The sequence below is a fragment of the Pomacea canaliculata genome, linkage group LG11 (assembly GCF_003073045.1).
Source record: "Pomacea canaliculata isolate SZHN2017 linkage group LG11, ASM307304v1, whole genome shotgun sequence".
Lineage (NCBI taxonomy): Eukaryota > Metazoa > Mollusca > Gastropoda > Architaenioglossa > Ampullariidae > Pomacea > Pomacea canaliculata.
Window position 1 is genome coordinate 1,960,239 of NC_037600.1, and position 19,377 is coordinate 1,979,615.

Consider the following 19,377-nt stretch of genomic DNA (forward strand, 5'->3'; position numbering starts at 1 on the left):
TCCTCCCTTTCTCTGTCGTGCTGAGATATGGTTCAGTGATACCAGGGGTTTTTTTTTCTTTCTTTTTATATTTCTACCTTCCTGTCTTTACTATCCAGCATGGTGTTAGCAAGTGCTGGACCTGTACAATAACAACACTAAAATAAACATTTAACAATTGCCGAGCAACACATCGTCTAGTGCGGAACTTAGACAGCACTTCAGATAAGTGTATCAAGCACCGCTGTCTACAGACTGTACGAGCACATGCGACTGTCTCGACTGGCGGTTGGAAAATGTCGGTCACAGTGACCCTGAATATCTATGGAGGACGAGGCAGCCCCGGTGTGTTGTACTGACACAGTAATGGGAGGATATGCCGTGCTGTCTGGTTCACCGCCACCGACACTTTTCTCACAGTTTTTTTTTTCTCTCTCTCTCTTCCGAAGAATTTAAAACTTTTAAAAAATGAAAGAATTTAAAACGACTGTCCTGAGCTCTGTACCAGAGTACAGACGCCACCCTGCTCACCAACGAGTTATGTTCAAACAAAAAGCTCTTAATGTGAGTTGTTCATAATTGGTGCTGTAAATTTGAGTTGATATATGAGAAGAGGATAGGAGGTTGTGTGGAATATTCAGGTCAGCTCAAGTACAATGACTCAGATCGTTTTACTAGTTGTTACCTAATCAATTATGTGGTTAAACCTTTTTCATCTCATCTGATTCGTCTACTGTGCCTATTGAGACTACGAAGCACTTTAAACTCGTGAGAAAAAAGTATCCTCTATTTTGCTGACAACTACAACTGACTATGAGAGAGAGAGAAGAATAAGTACAAAATATCACTAGGTAAGAGTAAATCTTCCCCTGTAATCAGTGAACAGAAAGTTGTAGAAGCGAATGTTATCCATTATACAAAGAGAGCCTATTACACAGCATGTAACAAGATTTTGCATTCGATTAGAAAAAAATATCTTCTGGTCTTCAACGACCTCCCGAATATCTCGACCATCACCAACCCCACCAATCCATTTTTTTTCTGTTTGACAGTCGTGTCTTTTGTGTGCCTATCTAGCCCAAAGTTCAAGGACGAAGGGTAACTGCTCCGCCCTATTGACCTATTTGCAGATTGCACTTAGACATATCATGTGCAGACCGGCACCAGCCAGCAGTCTCTTGTGGGAAGCAGAGAGATAGGGATGGGGAGGCGGATATTTTGTTTGCTGCTCAAAACAGGGGCTTTGTCAGGAAACTCATGTGTGAATAAAAGTGATGAAATGAAAAAGATATTTCTTTTTTCCATGCATGCTCTCCAAGAGTAAGTACACACACACACGGATTCTGGCATGCACTTAGTCCCACTAAACGGTAGTAACAATCATACCTTAACCAAAACAGAGAAAAGTATTCTGTTAGACGTTTTCCTACATACAAGTTATTCATTCAACCCCATATACACAAATACTTTCATGAAAGCATTCGTCAGTCTTCTTTTATTATGACAACGCCAGTCAGCCACAAAGATACATTTACAGACTGGTAATGAATTCTACTTTCATGTGCTTAGCACACCAATTGCTCAGTTTGTCATTCATCTCACACAACAGAAAGATAACAGGCGAAGAAAAGTGACGGTTAATACTTAATACTAGATATATACTCACTGACTTAGTCCTCTTAGGAACTAAAGTGCATAAGGCATCAGCTAGAGACCTCCATCACTGTCTGTCAGCAGCAAATCTAGATGTGTTGTTCCACATCAGTTTCTGTTCTTTAGTTCTCTCTTGCCATGTTTCTTTTGGCCAACCACATGTATCCTTGCCATCCTCTTGTTAATGAAAGGCTTCACTCTACACACATGCCCTGGCCATTTGCAATTTTCTTAGTGGTGGGGAGGGAAGGAATATATTTTATGGTTGTGGTATTTGTGCATCAGGCACAGAGCATTGCTTCATTAGTAACTGTGTTAGTCCAGAATATCTTGAACAGGTTCCTCAGATATTTGGTTTGGAAGGTCTCTATACTTTATGTTATAACACTCATGCCTTTCTTCTTAATGTTAGATTAGAGCAGCGGTTCTCAACCTGTGGGTCGCGACCCCCCAGGGGGTCGCGACGTGCCTACAAGGGGGTCGCGAAGGTGGTCATTTTTTAAAAAAGTTTCTTATACCGGTATTAGTGAAATTAGTTTACATTGTGTAACCGAGTGGTGAGGGCGATCAAACTCCAAATGTCTTCTCCCTATTCAACTACACTGTCTCGGCATGCAGTGACTTCTCACTTCCAAAACTCAAAACACAATCCCCCTCTCAACAATTAAGCCTCCAATCTCCCTCCTCTCGCCTTTTGCCCTCTCTCTCTTCCCCAATCTCTCATCGCTGACTCCCCTCTCCCTCTCCAGTCACACCTCTCTTTTTTTTTTTAAACATCTAAAAGGCACGCATTCAGGAAACGTCCATCATTCACACCCTTTCATTCATACGTGCTCACTGCTCAGTCCTAGTACTCTATAGGTCCCTGACAGAAGGCGATGACCAGACAAGGGAAAGACACCACCATATTACAAACAACTGACAAGATGAATGCTTTCGTCCGAAACATTTCGTTGTGGACGCAAAAGATACGCCAAGAAAATATTTTTGATATGTTTCCGTGCTTGTGTAAGTGCAAGGCTAACAACTTGAATCTTGATCAGGTGAAGAAGGTAATTATTGCCCATCTAAACGGACTGCAAGAAAGGTTTCAGCACTACTTCGCTGAAATTGATGTGACTAAATACGATTGTATTCGTAATCCATTTCTGGCTGATCCTAGCACAAGCGGGTTGTCCACGGAAGAAGAAGAGCAGCTCATCGACCTTTCGAGTGACCAATCCCTGAAAATGGTCTTTGAAACAACACCAGTGCCAACATTCTGGATTAGCATCAACGGTGCTTTCTGAGAAAGCAATGAAAGTTCTTCTAACATTTTCAACTTCATATATGTGTGAGCAAGGATTTTCAGCATTGGCAGCACTGAAGTCGAAATACAGAAATCGTGTGGACGCAGAGGCTGAGTTGCGAATAGCAGTGGGTACGAACATCGCACACAGGTTCGCTTCTCTATGCAACAGCAAGCAGGCTCAACCTTCTCATTAATCAAAGAGAGTGTCCAATAAAATAATATTTATTACCGCCACAGAATTTGCTTTAGTAACATTTCATTAACAGTTATACTTCTTGCAGATACGAACTTTGTTCTTCCGTTGTTGATTTCCTCGACGCGGCGTTCGAGGTTAGCTAAGGCTCCCCCCCCCCCCCCCGCTCTTCCACCGACCTAGCTGGCTAAGGGGGTCGCGGACGTACCGGTGTTCGTCAGGGGGGTCGTCACATGTAAAAGGTTGAGAACCGCTGGATTAGAGGATCCTCTCCTTCACTCCTAATTGCTCTCAGAACTGCTGCAACATGACTATGCATGTTGATAAAAGTACAGGGGTATATGCAGTTGATAGGAGAATATTGTATTGACAGAAGTACATGTAATTAATAGAAGTACATGTAACTGACAGGAGTACATGTAATTGATATGAATATAATACATTTTACCATATTATGGTATTGACATGTGTGCCTGTAATTAACATGAAGATATGGTATTAAAATGAGTACATGGTATTAAAGGAGCTTATAATTAACATGAGTATACAGTATTAAGAGGAGTATACGGTGTTAAAAAGAGTACATGTAATTAACAGTATATAATATTGACTGGAATACAGAGATGTATGTGAAACTGAGTTAAATAGTGGCCAAATATTTTTCTCCACACATCTGTTCATTTCATAAAAGACATATTAAAGGGAACTTTTAAAGAACAAAAGCCAATATTTGCTGTTAGTTTAAAAGAGATCAAAAGTAGAGAGATATTGTGGAAATGTGAAATAATATAAAAATGATCAAATAATAAAGAACAGAAATATGTTTTAAAAAGCATTATATTTACACATAAATTGGGAAAAAACACAAGATTGGGGAGCACTCCGCCCTTGCGGCAGCCGCCCACTATGGTTTTTATTACTTCCACCCCTACTTACCTCTTTCTCTACACCTCTGGACTTCAAACATAACACAAAAAGCATTGTATTGATGTATTTGATGCATCTCCCTCTTTCAGCTTCTGATGTGCTTTGATGAATTTCTCTTACATCAAAAAACCCATCACAAGAGCTAAAAGAAGGCAACGCATCAAAAGCATATCACAAAAATCTAAAAGAGGATAATTTATCTATCATAAGAAGCTGGGGTGAGACATCTATAACTTGCCAAAAAAAGAAAAAAGAAAAAAAATTGTCAACATTTCAGGGTAGACAACAGCTAACCTTGAGCAGTCCGATCACAAGTTATTTCCCCTTGTAGCGTTTCATTTATGTGTAAAAATTTGAGTCAAACTTCAGAGATGGCTAAAAAAAAAAAAATAGTTGGGTGTCTCTTCCAATCACGATCTTTGTCGCTGATACACTTTTTCTGCGTATGCTTGACAAAGCTCCTGATTACAACTTTGCAACAACACCATTCCCAAGCTGATTGCCGTAAAACTGTCGCGATTGTATCCCCTACAATAGGAGTGATGCTCTTGCTTCCATAGAAAAAGCAAAGTTATTACACAGGTATACATTCACTAGTCTGTCTTATTCCTCCATAATCTACTGCGTTACCTTTAACTCAGTCAACTAAAATCCCGCCAATGCAGTAACTTACTCCAATGTTATCAATGGGAAGTTGCCGCCCTTTAAATATCGCATAGTACAGATTTATGTAAGTATATCGTCGTGATGTTACCAATGCTGCATTAGTATCTAGCACTCAGGTTGTCAGAAAAAAAATGGAGAAAAGGTGTAATTTTATAAAAGGGAGGTAAATCTTGTAGGATGTTTATCTGGTTCAAAAGACAAAAATTATCTCCCCGTTGTCGACCTTTCTTTCAATCTGGCTGTCACCTTCATTCGATATGGGGATATGCGGTAGGTAAATTAGATTAACCACTGCACGTGGACAATTGACACACATTGTCATGACACACAAGACACCGTTGTACACGAGACAACACGAGACCCACCGTAACTCATGACAACCACAGGAGAGTGTGTGTGTGGTAAGCATATAAAACATGAAAAAAACTTCTCACTTCGACAGCTTTTTTATTATTACCGAAAGGCAGGATAAGTAATATGAGCATTGTTCATCAGCGAGTTGACAGTGATGCATTACATTAAAGTCAGTGCATGGATTCCATTTCGATTCTAACATTGAGCATGATTTAGAAGGAATTTCACGGAAGCTAAATGCGTTATATAGTTAACACAAAATTTAAAAGACAATACATTAAATATCTCATGAGCTTTTTATAACAATACATCACTTACACTTCCATAGAAAAAATACTAGCACGTCACAGAACATGTATGGAAATTATTTCAGTCCTTAAATAAGTGGTATTTACAAATGTACAACAATTTTTTTTAAATGTCAAGTGTAAACCGTTAACAGTGTGGAGCCTGCTCTGCAGCCATTACTAGTGTTCTTATACAGTTTTCTTTTACGTGATAATATTTACAGTCGAACAACTCAGGAGCTGTTTTCCCAGTAATTCCGTGATGGGGGAGGGAGGCGCTGAACTAGGTACATTGCCATTTACGATCCTTTTTTTTTTTTTTTTTTTTTTTTTTTTTTTCTTTTTACCGGCGCTGTGATTTACAAGAAGTTGTAAAGAAATGTCACTCAGTTTATGGTTACAAATGTCTGAAAAGCTGTATGTTCTTCCTCTCTTCTCACTACCTCACTTTTTCCTTTTACTGTGGGCTCTTTTCCTTGCAGTTATTGCAATGAATGAGCAGAAGAATGGGTATAAGAATATCACGTGGTCTCTGAGGGGTTGTCGGGAAGGTTAACTAATTCGCTGACAAACGTAAAACTGGAAGATTCCGTTCCAGCGCGCGCTACCCGCTACACAGCTCAGAAGCTTCCACCCGTTCAGTTGTCTGAGATCGGCGGCAGACAGAAGGACGGGGGTGTGTCCGAAGATGACCAGGTGTCCGCCCACCTTGACGCATCGGCTTGGAGGCAGCAACAGCTCCATGACGTCAGCTGTCTTGACTACTTCTGAGTTTAGAAATCTGCCATCAAACCACAATGCAAAACATTAAAAACAAACAATCTACTCGTAAACAAGGCGAAGTAATAATCAAATACCGAAAAATCCTTTACTCAAGAACAGAGAAGGGGTTTATTAGTGCCGGCATTTTTAAAGTTTAAAGCAATGCCAAAGATGTGATGCAACGTCATGCTCTAGAGTTTTAATACGAATAAAAACATGCAAATGTTTATCAAAACCTAAAATCCCAAACTTCAGGTTTAATCGTGAAGAATTATAATATGTTGCGAACATTTCTTACAATTAAAAAAAGTGAATGAAATGGGCCTTTGACAAAGCATCTTTACATTTTAGGTGAGTAGCTTTAAATTATCGTCAACAGTGAAATATAAAAACCTTAAAATATATATATACACGTAGTTTAGAGAAGTGTCACCGACAGCGAGGTGAGATAAAGGTGGGAGGTATGAGATAAAGAGATGCAATGTACTAAACATATTAAATCAGCCTGATGTCAGACGCAGGACGTAAGATGCTAGACACAAGACATCGTTACAAACGGCATCACACCTGCAGAACACGACGTCGACGCTGTTGTCGGCAATGGCCGGCTGCCGGCAGTCGCCGCAGTGAACCTCGTCCAGTCGCGACCGAGCGTAGCGAACCATGTTGGAGCTGAGGTCCTGACCCACGGTGTAGGCGTCAGCAACCGCTCGCTTCATGTCCTCCAGGAAGATGCCGTTACAGCAGGCGGGGTCGAACAGACGCAGACCCGTCTTCTTCAGGCTTCTGAGGAATTCGCGTGAACATTCGCGAAGAATCTCCTAAAAACAAGCACATGGACCACCTGAGTACAAGGGTTAGACTATTCATGTTCATCGATTGTTTTACTTTAGTAAAGGTAACGCCTCCAATGAACTTCATACTTAAAGGTAAAAAAAAAAAGACGATCATTCTTGAATTCGAAGAATAATAATGAAGACTATAAAAGCATTAAATGACAGTTCTATAGTTTAGTTCCAAGTAATGCAGTTATTACCTCGCCCTCCTCCAGCTGCTCCGCGAGCTCCTCGCTGATCTGCCAGCCGTCTGTGGGACAGCACAGCTCTTCACGGCTGACTGGATGCAGGACGGGAAATGGGTAGACCAGCTCAAAGTCCGCCATGTTGCTCTCCTCCAGCAAGCGATGCATGATGAGAAGCTTCTCGGCCGGGAGAAAGGGGCGATAATAGATGACAACCCCATCCTCTCGCACTCGTTGATCTTCCAGAGTGCCCAGCAGCATGGTGGGGGTGATGAGGCTGCAGTGCAGCTCTCCGATCTTACCGGCGCGGTACTGGTGGGACAACAGCCGCCTCCCCACGGTGAACCGCACGCTGCAGCCCACGTCATCGTGGTGTCGGCTGACGCCGCTGTTCTCGTGGCGAATGAAGAAGATGCTCTGCGGCATGTCGTGGTGACTCTCGAACAGCTTCTCCACGGGTCGCCGACCGATGTCCACCCAGTCCAGCTTCCGGTTGGCGTCCAGGAGCTCGTGCACGGCGCGGTCCTGGTACAGGTCCATCTCCGTCAGCACCAGGCGCAGCTTACGTCGGTCCAGCTCGTTGCTGCAGCGGTCCAGCGCCTGGCGACACAGCGACTTGGCCGTGCACCAGTTCCCCTCCGACATGTGCAGCTGCGCGTGCAGAAGCAACTCGCGTACCCCGCGAGAGCTCACCTCGCGGAAGATGCCGTCGAAGATGATTTGGTCGAGGGCGACTAGATTAGCATCGTCTGAATAGTTGTTGGCTGGATACTGCTGCACTGAGCACTGCCGAGGCGGCGGAGATTGCTGGGCTTCGATAGACATGATGCAAGGCCCGAAGCTGATGGACTTTTTCCTGAACATTTACGTTCTCTCTTGCAAAGATAGAGGACAAGCGTCTCTCGCAACACTTTATAGTTCAGCAGTGTGGTTAACCACTGACACCACGTCCCAGCTTTAGGTACCCTAAACACACTACGATTCTAGGCCGACCATCCTACAGAGATAATCACCTGTTCCACTTTTCACTCACAGTAGAGCGATTTCACTTTTTAACCTTTTAACCTTTTAAACTTTTAGGTATATTTATAAATTGGGAATGAGGGCATCTTTAAAACTATTTTTAAAAACTTTATTAGCGGTTATGATGTAAAAAAAATTAATTTAACTTAAAAATCGAATCCTTTTGTACCCAGTATATTTTCAGTTTTCTCCAGGTTAGCATGAAAGGAAGGAGGTAGCCTGAAGTTCTAAGAAATTGCTGTCGAGTTTAGCAGTTTATAAAAAGCGTCGTAACACAAGACGTGGGATGCTTTTCAACGAGCAGGTGGTAACGGTTGTGAATTCAAACTGATGCAAGTCTTCGATCCTTGCAATGGATTGATTAGGAAAGGATCATTTGCTATTTATTTGCTATTTATTTTTGAACGCATCTTGAGATTACCCTTTTGTTTCTTTATATTTGCCCTTCCTATCCACGACGATGGGCTAGGTGGTGGTGCTGATGGTGGTGATGGTGATATTCAGCCCATTTAACACACAAAAAAAAGAGAGAGGCTGATGAAATATATCATCAACAGACTGGTCGAATGTACTATTAAATATGCACCAAGTTCAATATCTAGATTATCCTGGCAATTCCGGATGATGCAACAAATCATCTGCGATCCCAGCTGAGATGGAAAGTCGTGGTCACGGCCTTCACGCGTGCTGCTCACGTGCGGGCAATGACCTCTCACCGGCCGGATGTTTGTTTAGTTTACCGAGGTACGTAAAAACACAGGCAGGGGACAGGTTTTCCCCCGAATCTATTGACTGGGACCTACAGACTGAAACTAAAGCAAACACACATTTTTTATATGTTTGTGAAATATACCGAACTGCGAGAAAAATATTTTAATGCTTCATAACCTACTTCGCAGCTTTCCTGTTGTGACAACTCTGAGGTCACATACAAGCGCCCTACGGTCAACCACTGCCAGAAATGGCAAAATTATAAATAGATGAGAAGAAGCAAATAGGATAGGTATGTATTCTTGGAACGAGGCGAAACCGATAAGGAAAGCACCTGTTTCTACAACAGGCAATGAGAGCAGAATACAGTAGCTGTCAACTCAAAACACGCACACACATATATATTATTAAAATTGTATCCCTGTTTTTTCAAAACAGCAACCTTTTTGAGACCGAGACGCCATCGACGACAACGACGACGACGATCGTGATGATGATGACTAGGAGGAGGAGGAGGAGGAGGATGGATGGATAAGTTAAACACCACGAGCCTACCTCTAATATTTACACATTTTAAAGATGGCGAAAAACTTGTGTTTACCTCTCATGCTTTTATTTACGCAGCTGACAGCAGCTTGTTGTGAGGTAAAGGACATTAACTTTCTAACCTTTCTTGGTGTGAACACGCGTGCATAACTATTCCATCATGGCTTGCTTTGATGTGAAACTAACAGGACTTGAAAATCATCGCAAAAGAAACTAAAATTATATTGTGGTTGAAGAAACAGAAAAACAAAACAGTGCGGAAGAATTAATTAACAAACTCTATATAGTTTATATTGAAATATCAATGAGACCTGCTTGTCATTCGAAATTAAAAGACTGTTGACGAAACATAGTTTCTTTTAATTACAACTTCACCTAGGGTAAAACATCGGGGATAAAACTGGAGAATAATTGTAAATCTAGCCCTCTTTACATTGTTTTAATTTCTTCTGTCTCCTCGTTTTTCATGCTAATTAATAAGCAAACACTTATCAAAAGATTTGTAAGACAAAGGTCATTCATGATATACGTAAGATTACAAATTCTGATCTTGAAAATAACTTTTTATGTATCTTTGCTCATCCAGTGTATATTTATAGTAGACGCTGCTTTGTTTTCTTCGTTACCTTGAAGCAATACAGTCTTGAACTGCAATTCATGTCGAGCTTGTAACCCTGTCCTGTGTCCGCCAAATCCGTGAGTGTTATTATAATACGCAATATGTTTGTTCCTGCAGGTTTTTGATTTCAGGACAGAGGTCATTGTTATCAGAATCAAAGACTAGACGTGAATTCCAGCAGTCAAAGGGGACCACACTAATGTTTCTTCTTCTTGGGAGGCGCTTGGGGTGGTTTCTTCTTGGGCTTGAGGATCTCCATGGCGCGGATCTTGATGTCCTCCCGTGAGACGTAGCCGGCCTGTGCTTCGTCCAGGTCGACGCGAAGGTTTTCGTGTGAAACGTAATCCAGAGAGCGCAACGTGGTGCGAAGATTGTCTTCTGGCAGACGGAGTTCCGCGTAGTTCTGCACCTGTACCCAGCAAGACAACAACTGGTGAATGCACAAAAGACAGCAACGCAACGGCAACAGACAGCAACTCTGTCTAGTCTTCACCCTGCTTTTTGAATTTTCTTCATGTCCAGGTTAGAAAAGTCATGTCCACTAATTGCTGTTTGACATAATAATCCCGTAACTCCTCATAATCGTAGACTACGTGGCTTTTACGATAAGCGGTCCAATGGACAATTCAAGTTTCATTATTTGGTAACGTCATCCGTACACCCTTCAGTGTTACCTCCTTCATGTCCACCTCCGCTTCATTAATCGTCTCAGACCCATACTCATCTAACAGCCGCGTAATCTTGCTCGAGATGACTTCCATGTCTTTCTTGGGCTCACCTACCAGCGTCACCAACTGGCCCTGTTCATGGACACAACGTGCAGTGAACGCAACTCACGAACAAGTAAATCCATCGCAAACAGCACAACAGTCAGCATCCACATCAGCGACTGTGCCAGCACGCAAATATCATTCTAAACGCTGTCACACACACACATTTTTAAGAGCAGATTTTTACTTAGATGACTGCCTACTGGTTTCAGTTTGACGTAGAGGAGTTTGCTGTGAATGGCCACTAAGGCCAGTTTGATGCCGGCGATCACTCGTTCCTTGAACAAAAGCTTGTCACAGAGCTCACGTAGTCTGGCGTGCTGTTTGTCAGCCTCCTTCTGCAATGTCGCCAGCGCCTGCGGGGTTCTGGCACATTGTAAGAAATAATATTGATATGATGAAGATGGAAGATGATGAGAACAAAACGTATGAGCAATAAAGGAAGAAAAGTAGGGGTATGAGAAAGAAATGACAGTGACTCACAGTGCTTTAAAATGCAGGACAACTTTGGATAATAAACTAATAAATGCCGTTGTACTACTGAGCTAAGGCTTCTTCCCCACAAAACGTACATTATGCTTGGGCATTGTAACTCTTTACGAGTTGTTTTGAAGGAAGTGGTGTTTATACTGGGGGAAGGTGAAAGCACAGCTAAAACAAACTTGAAGACTTTAATGGACATGAGTGGGTTCTGTCAGGTCGCTAGGATAACCCCAAGATGGTGCATCAATCATCCCGACGGCTAGGGTTATCCATTCTGTCATTCAACAACTATTCAAACTATGTGAAGTGAGATTGACAAAGAAAAGTATACAAATTGTTTGGAAAGCTTGGATAAATGGACTCTTATATAAATATATTCCCTTGTATATATGTTGTTTTTCCCCTATTATTAAATTTAGTTTTTTCGCATCTTTGCATTATAGAATAATAAAAAAAAAATAGCGTGGCATTAATTATAAAAATAATGCAGCAGAAAAAAACAGTCTCGTGGCAATCTCTTGAAGTGAAATTATAAGTAAATTTCGACATAAGTACTGCCAAGCAAAGCTGTTTCCCCTTTGATTGGACACAGAGACAGAGAGAGACAGAAAGAAAGACAGAGAGAAACAGAGTACATACGGGCCTAGAGGCTTGAGGTCGTATTTCATCCTCAAAAACTCGTACTTCAAGTCGTCCAACTCTTTCTTCAGCATGCTGTAATTGTTGTTGGTCTCGTCCAGCTGCTGACACAGCTGCGAGTAGCGCTGATGCTCATCGTGCACGCGCCTGAGCACGTCCTGTGTGTGGAAGTATTTCACAAGCAAGGCAACTCTCAGCTCCCAGCTCGTTAATTTGCTAACCTCATATCTCGTCAAGTGTTGTGGTAGAGAGGATTTCCACTTAAGTTACCCCTATCCCTAATTATGGATAATATACCCTCTTTATGTCGCCACCCTCGCCTTTTTTTTAAATCCAGAATTTAAATGATCCTGTGATCGAAAATGTTGAGAGCAGCAAGGCAAGCCTGTTTTCGCCATACATTATTAACGAACATTCTAGTATCAATTATTCACAACCTGAAGGCAGCGTTCTACAAGTTAGAACAATAATTGGACTTTATATGTTGTATCCAAAACTGTCGGCATAACTTCCAACACTTCAACATTATTCTCAAGCTTTTAAAGCCTTGCTATTATTCTTATTTCACAAATCACAGGAATACGCCGTCTCTCTCTCTCTCTCACACTACCGCGCGTGCTCAGACCTTAACATCTGAGATCTCCAGAGCGTCTTTGACCATCTCGAAAACGTCCTGGTACGCCTTCAGCTCCGTGTGGATGGAAAGCTCCTTGGCCAGGGCTTTCTCTATGTGGACAGTGAACAGTATTTTCCACGACATCGTTATTAAAATCGACAGAATTGCAGGATGTGATGTGTATTTCGTCATACAAAATATCAATATACTGACAACTGGTGTTGAACACTACTTACACAACAATCTATTCCTCTTTACTTCTCCTGAAATTTTTTCGTTATCTTCCTCTTCTAATTAGCTTTTAGAGAGAAACATTTCATAGCTGTACTTCAGTATATCCCACCGGTTGGGTTACACATGCATAAAGACCAGGTGTAGTCATCATTGATAATAGTAGATAGACTATCAGATGACAGTAGAGAAGTGAGCAAAAAGGCAGAGGGTCTGGAACTTGCATTTTGCTGATGATATCCATGACTCTAGTGGTCAGTAAAAAAATCTAGCTGATCCTATTCAACGGACTGACAATCAGTACTGTGGAGATCAAGATTAAGTGCGGTCAAATCCCGAAGTAACCGAGGCAAAAACTCCTGTCACGGACCAGAACTGGTCGCAGCCATTAACGTGGAGTATAGGGATTCTTCTGACAGGGATAAAGTAGAAAACAGCTAGAAGTCCAGCCAAAATAACGTAGACAAAAACAAAACAGACTGGAGACTGTCAGGTGAGACAAGAACAGGACATTTGGTCTTTCATTGCTGTGTGTTTTACTACTGGTCCCCACAGAATCCAGGCGCTAGAGACAAGATGTTGCTGTAGTATCATATATCTGATTACTGAGATCCGAACAGAATCGGAAAAACCGCTGGATTCTAAGACCTCCTTACTACTGACCCAAAAGTTAAGAGATGGAAGGGTCAGGAAATGTTTCAAAATAAATCAATCTTGCAAAAACGTGAGGACGGCAGGGACAGAGATGGATGGATCAATCTCAAAAAATGGCCTGATCTGTCATGTCATTTAAGGACGGTAGAAGAGATTGATAAAGTCAAAAGTGAGAGATTCTCCAACATTCATCGTTGGTGCCTCAGTAAATTGTAGACAGTAAATTGTTCCACAATTTACAAAAAAGAGGATGAAATGACGATGTGGGTCACTTTGTAGTCCTTCGAGTGCAAAGCACTGAGCTCGCACCTAAATGGGAAAATGCGAATTATAAATTTCATCATCATCATCCTCACTTCCACCACTACCACCATCCATTCACGTCTTTTGTCGGATCCATTATTAGCGATGGACAGTTCAAACAACATCTGCTGACCTCTGTAGCAGCCTCTACAACACTTTCCACAGAGATCTTATACTTTTACTAGCAAATAGCTCCATAGCCACAACTTGACAGTTATCGTTTACCTGGATTGTCCTCTTCATACGACGGGCCCTGAAACAAAGAATATTTTCGTGTGTCTTGTGTGTGGCGCAGTTTCCTTTCGTATTTGTTGTGTAATCAGTCACTTTGTCCTTTATTCTTAGTTTAACTTCTCCATATCACACTCCACCTTTCTATTATCGTGCCAGACAGACTTTTAAAAGTGTGTGTTAACGTTCAGTATTAAAACCTGTTTGAAACTGCTAAATGTTTATGCTATGTAAAACATCCGTTACCTAGTAAATGACAACGATTATTTTGCATATTCATTTATCTTGTTCTCTCCTCGCGCTTTACAAAGAAGCTGGTCTAAGGATGGTGTTGACAGTCCACCTCACCTTCTGCTCTGTTGCAATTCTGGTGTGAGTCTCACGCAGCTGATCGGTGTGCGCTCTTCTCTTCCCACGCAGTGTGGTGTCAAAGAATTTCGTCTTGTTCTCGACATCTATCCGCAGAGGCACTAACTGGTTCTGTGAGACAGTCAGATGAACGGGTAGAGGAAGGAACAGGGGTAGAGGACAAGCGGACACAGATAGACCATCAACTTGTCCAGGGCTCGTAACATTTTGACTTCGAGGTTCAATTACTCCTAACAACAGACGACATAATGCTACTCCGTTTTCAACCCCTATACAAATCATGCGTTTGTTATTCACGAAGTACGTTGACTCAACCGGTGAGCCTACTCCCGATAAATGGATCCACTTCTTGCTGTTGTTATTATTATTATAGCTCCTCTTCTTGCTACAGCAATTCGTGGTGCACATATAAAAGAACTCACGAACACATACGCGCCTGTATCTACACAGAGACACACGCTATGGGGGTAGGAAAAGGTGAGCTTCAAGAGACATTTTGAAGGAAGAGAGAGAACAGATTTTCCAACCCTTTGATAAAAGCGACTTACTTGTATGTGCTCGTACTCTTTGGTGGCGAGCGCTCGAATCCTTCGCAGCTCCTCCAACACCACCTTCTTATCCGCCTTCGTCTTCTTCATCGTCTCAATCTCTTGCAGCATGGTCTGAATGTCCTGCAAAACCAAGCACCACAAGGGCTCACTCTCAGGTCAGCAGGTCACGTCACCATTGCGATTTTTACAGCTCACCAAGGAGCAAGCTCTTATATTAATAATTATAATAATAAATAATAATGGCTACAACAGCAGAAGGAACATGGTTGCTTGTCTCTCAGTTAAACGCGCTACTCTCGATAGACCTCTAGCAATAACCTCTTACAGTCGCATGCCAAAGACCAACCTTTTTCAGGTGGTCCACCATTTTCTTGTAGCACTGAGATGTATTCCAAGCATCATCCCTCTTCATCTTCATCAGCTCCGCCTCGTTTTGCAGCCTCAAGAGTTCCTGTGGTACAGCGCATTGTCACCTTAGTCGATCCATTTTTTCGATGGTCATTCGCCTGAATATTCCTTAGAGACTTTTCTAACTACGTATATATATATAATAATTATATATACACACACATCAACAATATCCATACGCAAGGTTCAATTTTGTGAGTAAAGCACTTTGATTCTGCCTTTTGTGGTGTGGGGAAAGTGCTACAAGTCTCAGCTATTGTTTATTATTGCTACTGTTATTATTGCTATTATTATAACAATGTCTGTCTATATATATAAATGTGAAAGTGATGGAAAAAAGTACTTACAAGGGCCGTACGTATGAAGAGAGAGTAAATCGTTTACCCAAAGCCAAATGGAGAACTCTATGATAAGCAAAGACTTTCCGTCGCTCCGTAACTATCAATCACCCCAAGCTTGATGTTATATCACAACTACTGTAACTAACCCAATGCTATAAATAACATAATGATAACCCTAATGTTATCACTAATAACCTAAACAATGATGGCAGTTCACAGCTACTACCGCTAACATGACGATAACCTTCATGTTATCTCACACTATTCTTATAATCCTCCTCGTTCCCTTTGACCTCCTTCTCGAGGTCTTCAAGAGCCTGCTGCTTTGACTTTAAGGTTTTCTTGAGCTTTTGGGCTTGGTAGTTCAGGTAGCCCAGGTAGCGTGATAGCTCGAAGGTCTTGTGGTCCATCGTGGCCACGGCTTCCTGCAATTGTATTTTCCTCATTAGTCGCGTCATTTCCATCATCATCATCATCATCATTATCTTGGGAAACTAAGAAGATTTTTAACACCACAGGCATATGTCGGAACGATGTCATCGGCCAAAGTCGACGAAAGTTGTTTTCTTTAAAAGTCCAGAAAATCAGTACACTGAAGGACAGCTGTCTACTCTACCTGCACGGCTACGTGTTGCTCCAAGTCTATGAAGTGTACTTACCGTGACATTCTTGTGCATCATAAGGCCTTTTTGAGTCGGACGCCCTGAGAACAACTTGATGACAATGTGCTCTCCACCCTGGAAAGAGATGGCGATCATACGGCTGTAAAATTATTACAAGCTCTTTATTTTTCTTATTTAAACCTCTTGCCTTTCCACTTCAACTGTGTTAGCTGTTTACAAACGTCATACAACGTTTCACTTCTATCCAGCAAAAAAAAAAAATTGCTTGACATGACGATAACTGCTCCATTTTAAAAACGATGCACCTCTGTTTTTCATCTATAGCAGGTTATTATATTATTCATCTTCAACAAAGTGTATCGAATAGGCATCCTCGTCGAGTGTATGATGTGACTTTCATATTAATAAGGACAGTGGTGTAAATTGCCTGATGTGTGCTACGGGAGAATAGATATCACGTGATCTACTATAAAATCCCTACACAACTACTATACAACAAGCCTGAACCAAAAGAGAACTATTTGCAATATGCTATTCTTATCTGGGACTACAAAAATCCAACCACACCCTGTAAAGTCATCTCACTCATTTTCACTTTATTATGGATTAAAAGCACGTTAGCTAAATCCGTGCTCACCCATGTGTACAAGAGGTTTGGGAGCAGAACGTAATGGAGTAGAGGCTCGTTAAGGACAGAGACTGGAAAAAATATCTCAAGCCGACCGTTACTTTATTTAAATAGAAGAGGCAACTAGAAAGGTGTAGGCGCTGACCTTCCTCCACACCAACAGGGGTACATTGCTTTAATACTCTTTTATCCTTTGAAGGAGTCCACAAGGTGTTTTCTCTCGCTCCTGTTCTAATAACATGATTTCAGAAACTTTATGTAGGGGTTGCTAAAAGAAGTTAGACATCTGCTGGCTGAATTATATATATAGACGGATAATGTACCCATTGCGCATTACCGTGCGGTTGAAAGCAATCTCCTTGTGAAGCTCGCAGTTCTCATTGCGCATGTTGTACAGTGTGACAACATTGCGAGCCTTGGCTTCCTCCGACTTCTGCACGAAGTTAACCTGTTCCCGCTCTGTCTCGACGAAAACACATGTTATTTAGTAATTCACATTATTTGACATCTTGTCAGTGTGTATGTGTGTAAGTGGGGAGTTGGTGTGCGCGTGTATGTGTGAGATCGTATGTATGTGCATGCGTCTGTGTATCTGTGTGCTGTCCCCAGCTTTCTTTTCCCCCCTCTCTCTCTCTCTCTCTGCCCCTACCCCTAACCCACCCTCTTGTTGTATCTTCGTAAGCCATAGATCAATCATTGCATGCAAGTACTTTAGCCTCTTCAAAAACCATAACAGTCACTATAGACAAGAGCTTCACGAACCACACCTCAGGGATTGTTTACAAGTACTTCGTGAACTACAACTAATTTACAAGTACTTTATTACACTCTCTCAGTCGCTAGCCGCTTCCTTCACTTACTGACAGACCAAATCTCGTATGACACGGCTACTATACGACACATTCTCTCTCTCTCATATTATGTTTATGCTTTCTTTGAAGTTTTTTTTTTTAAAAACTAAACAGAAACCTTTAACGTGAAGCAGGCCTTTGACTTCATCGTAGGAAAGCGAATTTGTCACCGCTGTAACAGATAAAATATAATGTGTATGTATCGCCGCCGCTGTTGTTGTTGATGATGACGATGACGATGATGACGATGATGATGACGATGACGATGATGATGCGCTATATTAATCCTATCATCGTCGTCATCATCATCACACTCGCGAAAGAGCATGCTCAAAGCATTTAAAACAAATGTACAGAATACGAGGGGGGGGGGGATTGGTGTTTTACGCCGTGCCAGCAACTGAGGCTATATCACGGCAAGCAGCCAGCCCTGTAAACAGATGCCACGTGCAGAGAAAGAACAGCGTGCCCGAGAGGAGAAATGAACTCTGTATTGGTGACAGGCGCTAACCGTTGCGCCACCGGGCCGCTTACAGAATACGAAGGACGGAAGAAGAAACAACTATGCAAACAAGTAATAAAAGACAAACATAGACACAAAGAGGAATTTTTATTTATGGATATCTTTAGTGCTGATCAAATTTCTCTTCGTCTTTTACTTTCGGATAAATCTATCAGTGAAGGTGTTTGATTCTCGCAGATTTCCTTGAAAAGATCAGGCGAAATATTAATTTAGGCTTACGTTACCTGCAAGACGACAAGAAATCTGTACAATTAAAGAAAGATAATGTTTGAAACATACCCATTTTTTTTTCAATGTTTTAGTGAAGACAACGGATGGCTGCCTAGATTATGTTTTGAACATCAGACATGTGTGCCACGTCACAAAGAGATGACGACATTTACTGCGTCACAAAGCTGAGGGAAGAAACTCGTGACTAACTCGCTTCTGTAGGCAAGGTGTTAGCCCCCCTGGCGTGTCTATGATGATGATGATGACGACGATGTTAAGCGAGAATTTATAAAGCGCAATATCTCAACCAAAGGCGGACTCATTGCGCTGAACAAGATCACAAAATAGTAACAAAGATCGCGAACAAGTTCCCAAGTCATTTTTACCGACCGCAATAGCACTTTTAAACAGATCTCGCAAATGTACCTATAGTCTCAATGTATGTGTGTAAGAGAGTAAGAGCAAGTGTATCTGACAATTGTGTCATATGAGGGAGTTAAGCATGAGTATAGCTGCCTGATTAATCTCTTCAGTTTATTATGTATATTTTTCGCAGTTGACTGTGAGAGATCGCAGCAACAAAGAAAAATTTCTATCTCTGTAGCAACCAGACATAGACAATAAAGATCGTTATCTTACATCGATGTATTGTGTGTGTATATATATATGTTATTTAATTGCTATTTGCATTTTTACAAAAATCACTTAAAATCTTAATGGCAATGATCCATACAGTCAGAAACATTTGACAAAATAATCAAATACTAAAAAAATAGTGCTTATATACATCGAAAGCAATATATGTATAATATACAGAGAGGGAGAACGTTTACATCGCCGTGCAACATTTAAACTATTTTACATTTATAATTTGATGTAAAATGTTTTTTTGTAAAAAAAAAGCGTCAAAATAC

General features: G+C 41.4%; 2 protein-coding genes across 2 annotated transcripts; both read right to left on the reverse strand.

Moving 5' to 3' along the window:
* Positions 1-5,139: 5,139 nt before the first annotated feature.
* LOC112576256 lies at positions 5,140-8,096 on the reverse strand. The gene is made up of 3 exons (XM_025258558.1): positions 7,149-8,096; positions 6,680-6,933; positions 5,140-6,131 (listed from the first exon to the last, which is right to left on the reverse strand). Exons 1-3 carry the CDS (start codon positions 7,995-7,997, stop codon positions 5,903-5,905), a joined length of 1,332 nt encoding a protein of 443 aa, XP_025114343.1. The 5' UTR covers positions 7,998-8,096; the 3' UTR covers positions 5,140-5,902.
* Positions 8,097-9,755: 1,659 nt separating this feature from the next.
* Positions 9,756-18,641, reverse strand: LOC112576228 (early endosome antigen 1-like). The gene is made up of 14 exons (XM_025258524.1): positions 18,533-18,641; positions 17,849-17,902; positions 17,217-17,338; positions 16,288-16,365; positions 15,889-16,053; positions 15,226-15,330; positions 14,877-14,999; positions 14,308-14,439; positions 13,954-13,981; positions 12,550-12,650; positions 11,925-12,082; positions 11,006-11,168; positions 10,707-10,832; positions 9,756-10,441 (listed from the first exon to the last, which is right to left on the reverse strand). Exons 1-14 carry the CDS (start codon positions 18,534-18,536, stop codon positions 10,229-10,231), a joined length of 1,572 nt encoding a protein of 523 aa, XP_025114309.1. The 5' UTR covers positions 18,537-18,641; the 3' UTR covers positions 9,756-10,228.
* Positions 18,642-19,377: the final 736 nt, after the last annotated feature.

Coding starts and splice junctions, on each gene's coding strand:
- LOC112576256 (XM_025258558.1), bottom strand. CDS start 7,997: ATGTTCAGGAAAAAGTCCATCAGCTTCGGGCCTTGCATCATGTCTATC. Junction 6,934..7,148: donor AGCAGCTGGAGGAGGGCGAG/GTAATAACTGCA, acceptor GCTTGTTTTTAG/GAGATTCTTCGCGAATGTTC. Junction 6,132..6,679: donor GTCGACGTCGTGTTCTGCAG/GTGTGATGCCGT, acceptor GTTTGATGGCAG/ATTTCTAAACTCAGAAGTAG.
- LOC112576228 (XM_025258524.1), bottom strand. Junction 15,000..15,225: donor TGGTGGACCACCTGAAAAAG/GTTGGTCTTTGG, acceptor TTGGTTTTGCAG/GACATTCAGACCATGCTGCA. Junction 10,833..11,005: donor TCTACGTCAAACTGAAACCA/GTAGGCAGTCAT, acceptor GTCCATGAACAG/GGCCAGTTGGTGACGCTGGT.